This window comes from Gobio gobio (assembly GCF_949357685.1).
Source record: "Gobio gobio genome assembly, chromosome: 7".
Lineage (NCBI taxonomy): Eukaryota > Metazoa > Chordata > Actinopteri > Cypriniformes > Gobionidae > Gobio > Gobio gobio.
This window is the reverse complement of record NC_137103.1, coordinates 38916898-38925512: the sequence shown is the minus strand read 5'-3', so window position 1 is coordinate 38925512 and position 8615 is coordinate 38916898. Positions and strand designations below refer to the sequence as shown.

At 33.9% G+C, this 8615-nt stretch overlaps 1 protein-coding gene across 1 annotated transcript; it reads left to right on the top strand.

Moving 5' to 3' along the window:
- Positions 1-120: 120 nt before the first annotated feature.
- On the top strand, positions 121-7275 carry dnajb11 (DnaJ heat shock protein family (Hsp40) member B11). Its single transcript, XM_079821504.1, has 10 exons — positions 121-289; positions 745-901; positions 1981-2078; positions 2243-2375; positions 2551-2693; positions 2777-2859; positions 2984-3041; positions 3193-3304; positions 4355-4514; positions 4650-7275. Exons 1-10 carry the CDS (start codon positions 216-218, stop codon positions 4712-4714), a joined length of 1083 nt encoding a protein of 360 aa, XP_079677630.1. The 5' UTR covers positions 121-215; the 3' UTR covers positions 4715-7275.
- Positions 7276-8615: the final 1340 nt, after the last annotated feature.

Here is an 8615-nt window from a genome sequence, read left to right as displayed (position 1 = left end):
ATAATATAATATAATATAATATAATATAATATAATATAATATAATATAATATAATACATTTTCTTGACTCTGTGAGACTTTTCTTTCGATTGAACTTTTATAAAACTTCCTTTTTAAAACGAGGCGGGACTTGTGACAGAGAAGGAAGAGGCTTTTTGATAGACATCACAGAAAGCCGGTGTGTTCTACTGGACTTCTGAAAGAAACAAGGACCCATGGCTGTTAGAGGAATGAAATTGTCGAGTGTGTGTTTTCTGCTTTTATATTTGATAGTGACAGTGCTGGCTGGGTAAGTGAATATCGTGTTTTTTCCAGGGTTTAGTGCATTATAAACTCAGTAACGTTACTCTGGCTGGTACACATGTTTCACTGTGATTGGTCTACGCCACTGTTCATGCATCATGCTGGTGAATCTCGCCATAAACTACTTTATATAACCGCCGTTATTTAATGTAATTTAAATGCATTTATTTAAAGGCCGGAGTGTTTTTTTAAAATAGGACATTTACGCGGTGCCGATAAATGCTGTAATATGGCCGATAGCTTGTCTTTGATGCCACGTTATATACATTTTATAAATATCTGAAGCTTCGAAATATGAAATACCTGGCTAATTTCCTCATCAAGATATAAGTTAAATAAATAGACATTCATAACCATGTAACGTTAGCTGTATCTGTTCAATAACTCGAATGAATGAACTGATGTATGATTCAAAAGTTCTAAAGTATTGTGTATTTTCAGGAGGGATTTCTACAAAATATTGGGGGTTAGTAGATCAGCATCAATTAAAGATATAAAGAAAGCCTACAGAAAGCTGGCATTGCAGCTTCATCCAGACAGAAACCAAGATGACCCAAATGCCCAAGACAAATTTGCAGACCTTGGAGCTGCTTATGAGGTATGATTGTTTTTGTAAAGTCATTACACGTGTTTTTTCCCCTTCGTTTTTACTAATACGCTTTATATGTTGAACAAAGACACATTTACTGCATGTCATTAAAATGCATGTTTATAAGGGAAATGACATGACTTAGTTTTCATGCAAATGTTATGCGTAACTTTAATACAAATATTTAAATTGGCGGTGCTTTGTGTCATTAAAGCATCGCTTGACATATTTATCATATTTTTTTAACAAAATGTCAGTATAATGCCAGTGAATATGACCTGCATGAGCGTTGTTGTTAGAAACGAAACGATGGAGCGATTTGATTGGTTGGAAGAAATGTGTGGCCGCTTCTGATTGGTTAAAACATCTGCTTATTGTTATTCATAAGATTTGTGACGTGGACCACTAGTAGTGCTTTGTACAATGTGTACCAAATGGAATTCTTACACAACAAATGATTTACTGTTTAAAGAAAAATAGTCAGTAATTGACTTCATGTTATAAACAATATTGTAAAGGATCTATAAATATACTGTTTTCATATATATTTTTTATATATATATATATATAGTGTTTTAAATATTACATACAAGAGTAATAATTTAATTAAAATAAATGTTTATTTCAATACATATTTTAAATTATGGATGATTGTACGTATATGATACGATTATGGTTGTACATCTGTAAGGGTTTTTTTTTCTTTTTTTCAGCAGGGCGCTTAAAAGAAATAGTGCGATTTTAATTTGCCTATGAACAGGTCATAAATTAGATATGAATCTGGGATTGCTTGCTTGGGGCAAAAAACAACACAGAAAGCAGCAAAAACGCCCCAGATATTCAAAATGTGCTAGTGGAAAATGCGTATTTATCTGCTATCTAACATTTTGTATATTTCATAATATCTAATCATGGCTTCATACACTATAGTGGCCTTATGTTCTGGTGTTAAACAAAAATAATCTCATGAAGGTAGATCAACTACTTCACAGGGCTAAGTTAATTTCTGACATTGGCTATACATGAGTTCATGATGTTATTCCAGGGTAAAAATACTATTTTCTCATGGTATTTTTTTTAAAACGCAGGTGCTCTCAGATGAGGAGAAAAGGAAACAGTATGATGAATATGGAGAGGAGGGGTTAAAGGAAGGCCATCAAAGTTCACATGGTGATATATTCTCCAGGTAAACTAGCCTACAATATTAAGATAGCACCTACCTAATTAACAGTTAATTACTGATATGTTTTTTGCAAAGATTTGCAAAAGTCTGATGCATGTTGTCACTGTGTCACACATTCAATAGACACTGTGATATTCAAATATTTTTTTGTTGTTGTTTTTTCCAAGTTTCTTTGGCGACTTTGGGTTTATGTTCGGTGGAAATAGGCAGCCAGCCAGCCGGGATATTCCAAGGGGTAATGACATAATACTGGACCTTGAAGTAACCCTAGAAGAGGTGTATTCAGGGAATTTTGTAGAGGTGAGCTTCTTTTTGTTCTTGATCCCTCTCCATTTCCTTCCTGGTGTACTGTAGTATTCAGACCCTCTGAGTTCTTTTATAGGCTTTTGTTTGGCAGTGTACATAGTCACATGGTAATGGACAGTGATCTCCTTTCCTTTTTCCTGTCCTTCTGTTTCCTTTCTTCAACGTGTAGGTGGTACGAAACAAACCTGTAGCAAAAGAAGCGCCAGGCAAAAGAAAATGCAACTGCCGGCAGGAAATGAGAACCACACAGCTAGGACCAGGTCGCTTCCAGATGACACAGGAAGTAGTCTGTGATGAATGCCCTAATATCAAGTTAGTTTGCCCAATAATCACTCTCCCTTTGACTCACCAAGACATATCATGATTTCTATTAAACACTGTTTCATTGTTTCCAGGCTTGTGAATGAGGAGAGAACACTAGAGGTGGAGATCGAGCAGGGTGTGAGAGATGAGATGGAATACCCTTTCATTGGGGAAGGTATTGAAAATAAAGATATAGTTTCCACTGATAACTCAGTACAGTAACGCTTGTTTTTATCAGTTAGCTAGATGCTGCAACATATGATTTATTGAGTGTGTATCTGTTGTTTGACTGACTACAGGTGAACCTCACATTGATGGTGAGCCTGGAGATCTGCGTTTCCGCATCAAAGTTTTGAAGTAAGAGTAAAAAATTTAATATTATATTATTGCAATAAGAACAATACATTTAATCCTTAATTGTATGTTTAATATACTTTCAAGGAATGTACCTGTTTGAAAGAGTGAGACTGTTTTTCAGTTTATCGCATGTAAATCTGTTCTTGTCTAGGCATTCTCTGTTTGAGCGCAGAGGCGACGACCTTTACACAAATGTCACCATCTCTCTGGTAGAAGCTCTGGTCGGTTTTGAGATGTACATCACTCATCTAGATGGCCACAAGGCACGTTTCATTCCACAGATTTTACTTCCAACAGATTGCATTTTTTTTCTTTTTTTTTTCTGTGAACTTGATTTTAAAATGTGTAATTTATCTTTTGGAAACTGTACTATTTTGATTTGTTTTTGAAAGAAGTCTCTTCTGCTCAACAAGGCTGCATTTATGTTATAAAAAAAAAAAGCTGTAATATTGTAAAATATTATTAAAATGTAAAATAACTGTTTTCTATTTGAATATATTTTAAAATGTAATTTATTCCTGTGATGCAAAGCTGCATTTTGAGCATCACTACTCCAGTCTTCTGTGTCGCATGATCCTTCAGTAATAATTCTTATATGATGATTTGCTGCTCAAGAAAAATGTATTAAAGAAATTAATAAATGTATTCAGCAAGGATGCATTAATTTTATCAAGTGACAGTATAGACATTTATAATGTTGCGAAAGCTTTATATAAAAAATTGCGCACAATCTTTTTTAACATTGATAATAATAAATGTTTCTTGAGCAGCAAATCAGCATATTAGAATGGTTTCTGAAGGATCATGTGACTCTAAAGACTGGAGTAATGATGCTGAAAATTCTGCTTTGAATCACAGAAATAAATTACATTTTAAAATATATTAAAATAGAAAAAAGTTATTTTAAATTGTAAAAATATTTCACAATAATACTGTTTTGCTGTATTTTGGATCAAATAAATGCAGCCTTGGTGAGCAATAAGTAATAATAAAAATTATATATATAATATACTAACAATGATATAATTTGTATATGTTATTTATTTATTTGACTCTAATTTATCATAATTAAGAGTTTAAATTACGAAATTAAGTTACATTAATGTAATTATAGTAGAATTGTGTGCATTGTATCCAACATTGGCTGATAAATATTAGTATTGACAGGTATAGATAACCTAAATTATTAGTTGGTAACTAATGTGATCACGTAATAATGTGCACCCCTAATATCCTCCTGTCATGTCACTGTATTTGCTGTATAAAATAAGGCTGTTCACAAACTCACAGAGACTCATCTTGTGCTCTTATAGGTGCACATTGGGAGGGATAAAATCACTAAGCCAGGAGCTCGTATTTGGAAGAAGGGTGAGGGCCTTCCAAATTTTGACAACAACAATATCCGTGGATCGCTCATAGTCACCTTTGATGTAGATTTCCCAAAGGAGCAGCTTGATGATCAGCAAAAAGATGGTAAGAGAACATTTAGATAATATTGTGATTTATTTGTGTAGAGAGATTGTCCCTCTTCTGTGTGACTACTGTGTTGTTTCTGTGCGTTTTTGTGCATTTGTGAGTTAATAAATGCAACAAATATTTTTTTCTCAGGTATAAGACAACTTCTGAAACAAGCATCATCTCAAAAGGTTTATAACGGACTGCAGGGATACTGACAAACCAGCCAAGTAAATCAGGACTGATTGCCCTGTCCCTGTCTGCCCTTCACACACATACACATTTAAATGCACACTGAGGAACAAGCAATGGGGTGTATTTATTTTTTTCTGATTGTTCTCAGGAAGGGTTGACATTAATGTTAATATTAATATTTTTTTTATTTTTTTCCTCTCCTTCATTTAAGTTTTTAAAACCCTTGTTTTCTTATGGAAAGTATTTTTTATTTGTCTCCCACTCCACCCCCTTTTTCCTTATGATCCCCGGTTTCATATTTCAAGTAGTTCAAGACATTTTTCATCAGTTTAAGTGTTTGGACATTAATTTTCTCCTATGACCAGTCAACCACCATCCACTCATGGATCAGCATAATGTTTAGTGCTGATCTGAGACCTACAACAATACAGAAAGAGGACTGAAACTTCAAACCAGAGGACTATTTAAACACCTGCCTTGGCACTGTATGTCTTCAAGACCTTTTCTTCAGGCGTTTTATGAAAGAAACGATTAAATGAATGTAAATTCATTGAACTTTCTCAACTTGGACTCTTCAATCTTTTGTCTGCTTGTTTTAAAGAACAGATTTATCACGCTTCTTGCAGTTGGGGTTGTTTTTGTGTTCATCAAGCTGCAAATCCTATTTTGTTTGTGTGTTGCTCCAGTTTTTGACTGCCTGGTTCAGATTTGCCATCTGGTTACAGGTCTGTTTTCTTTGGGGCATTTACTTGGGTTTTGACAGAAGACCTCTTCAACTATACAATTTAGTTCTTTCCTGTGAATTTTTTATGTGACTGACTCACTTTCTTGTTTCTTTCACAACCCCTCCTGATGTTCAGCCCACTGGGTCTCTAGTTAGTTAGTCACTTTCCCCTGCAGTTTTGTGAACCGCACCAGACAAAACTGAACAACATCTTAGGATAACTTGTGCACAAGTGATGGAAATATCATTTGTCGTTTTCAATGGGAAATGAAAAGTTATTAATTAACAGGTAAAAACTATTTTTAAGTTATTAAAAAAAATAATAACTTGGTATGGAAACAGTGTTTATTTTTCAAAGTTTCTGACTTATGGCTTCACATTTTTACCTTGCTTAATATCCTTAAATTTAAGGGATTACAGTGTATATCATGTGTTTAATTTAGTCTGTTAGGTAGGCAGCAACAGAGTTGACCAGTAGAGGGCAGCAAATTATAAGCTCTAGGTCTAGGGTAAATCCTCTCAGTTTCTTGAGGTTAGTACTACTACACTATTATACATATTACGTTATATATGCATTATAATTTAATATGTATGACATAGGGCATATATACAGATCTAGAAAAAATTACGAGACCACTTGCAAAATTTGCAGTTTCTCTGAATTTTCTATTTGTATATTTGAGTAAATTGAACATTGTGAATTCTGTAAACTACTGACAACATTCCTTCCCACTTTCAAATATTGTCATTTATTGAATTTATTTGCAATAAATGACAAATTCCAGAAAGCAAGGTTAACTTACCGTCACCTTGAACTCTCGGTTGATTAACCCAAACCTTGCTTACTCGAGGTTTGCTGGTTCCAAAAACGAGTCCGGGAGTAAGTTTATATTCCCGGTTGACACACAAGACATTCTCAACAGAGCGACGAATCGATGATTCACCATGGAAACAGACTCTAAGAAAAAGTGCTCCATTCTACTTGCTCTTCTTCCTTTTTTTAAATAGCGATTTACATAACCTACCTGTGCACGTCGCCACCTTATTTGGCCTGTTTATTTCGTCGCCCAATCGTTTTTTTATGTCTTTTTTATTTTATTTTTCGTTTAATAAGTAGTCTGTATTCACTGAGAATAAGGATTATATTGTTTGTTTGATGCTGATTAATTAAATGCAGATCCATGTGTGTGTCTTGATGACAATACAATTAATAATTGGGCTATATTTTATTTGAATTAACATTGATACATTACCTTGTTATAATAGTGCTTTAGAATTAATATATAATATTGTAGCTATAGCCTAGTATAAATATAACTATATTAATTATATAACACGCATCTGAACCTCTTAAGCAAACTAAACCTGGAATATAACCTGCTCCAGAGAGGGAGTTATGTTCAGAGAGTGAGTTGCTATGGCTACTTACATAGGCTACCCTGAAAGTTACCTCCGTTTTCGGAACCGATAGTTGAGGTTTATCCGCTTACTTACCTTTAAACATAGGCTACCCAGGTAACGTTATGTCACATAACTTTCTGGAATACCCCCCTGAACTCCAAAGAAAACCTCTTGATCAGATGGAAGGTCACAAGCCTTGAATTTTTGTGCCAGGAGTGGTATAAAGTCAGCCAACAGCAATGTGAAGGTAGAGAAGCATAAGACGCATTAAAACTGTGAGCAGGGTTATATTGATTTCTGAACTCTTCCGAGGTTGAAACATTAGTATCCTGTTGTTTAAAGATAAATATAACCGTGTTTTCTTTGCAGCATTCGAGCTCTGCAACATGCATCTTTTTTGTTATTTTGACCTGTTGACGTTTCTGCGAATAAATGCTCTAAATGACAATGTTTTTACTTAAAATTTGGAAGAATTTTTTTCAGTAGGCTTGTTTACGGAATAAAACAAAAATGTTAACTTTACTTTTACACAAGTATAAATAGTAAATCCAGAGAAATTGCTCATTTTGCTGTGGTCTCATATTTCCTGGGCAACCAGGCCGGCATCTTGGCGCGAAAAAATAAAATAATGCGCGCGATCTGGCTTTTACCGCCTATTTTAACATCACATCAAAGATAGGCCTATCATGTCCCCGTGTGGGTCTATTAACCTGTTCCTATACTCACTCAAAACTAAGGAGGAACGGGAGTTGGTTTACGTCACCTCAGGGATTCCAGTGGGGAGTGCGGGAGAAGTTTTAAATCAACACAAATTGAAAGTAAGTTAGCCTATGGCAGGGTTGCCAACTTTTAAGTTCAGGTTGGAGTGAGAATTTTTTTGGGGGGTGGGGTGATTGGCACAAATATCGATTTCGATCTTGATTCTTGATCTTGATCAATTCATATGTATATAGCCTACTATATGAGGAAAAATAAGTTTGCCTTAGCACTATTTTAAACGTTTCTTGGGTTAAATTATATGTGCTCGCATTCATTAATATTCACTTGTGTGTGCTTATATAAGTATCATTAAAAATATTAGGATGTAAGTTATTAACCTTTTAAAAATTTCACATTTAAAGAAATCTAGTGTTTGATAATATCTAAATATTTATTAAAATGCAAAACCTAAAAATAAGTAAGCAGTTATGATCTGCTATACTTTTGTGAGCAACTAGATTAGTTACATGTATATTTATTAAAGAGCCATACAGGCACCTGGTGGATAATGGCATTACAAATTAAAATAATTTTTCTAGCCACAATATTACTCTAATTTGCCTCTTCCCATTGGAATAATCTATTTTAACCTTAATTACTACACTCATTGTAAAATAAATAAGAAAATTATTAGAAGAAAAATATTTTAAGTGGTCATTAATTTACAATAATTATTGCACAAATAGTATTTAGTACCAAAATATGTTCTCAAAATATTCAATAAATATCATTGAACTAAAATATAGAACATTTATTTAATTGAAAAATAGTTAAGGTGTATGGTCACGTTTGACTACCAATGAGTATAAGTGTGACCAATTAGTAAGGAATACCTGAGGGCTAAATACAAGAAAAACATTAACATGTTAACAATGTTGCATCTCCATCACTCTCCATTACAAAACGATCATGTAAATATGATTGACGTAATAATCAATGCACACTATGCTGTACTGTTTACCAAAACTTGCTGCAAATACCAGTATAGTAAAGCTGTTGTGTATCCACTTAAGCCATTGAAATGTATTGACAGCGCTAGA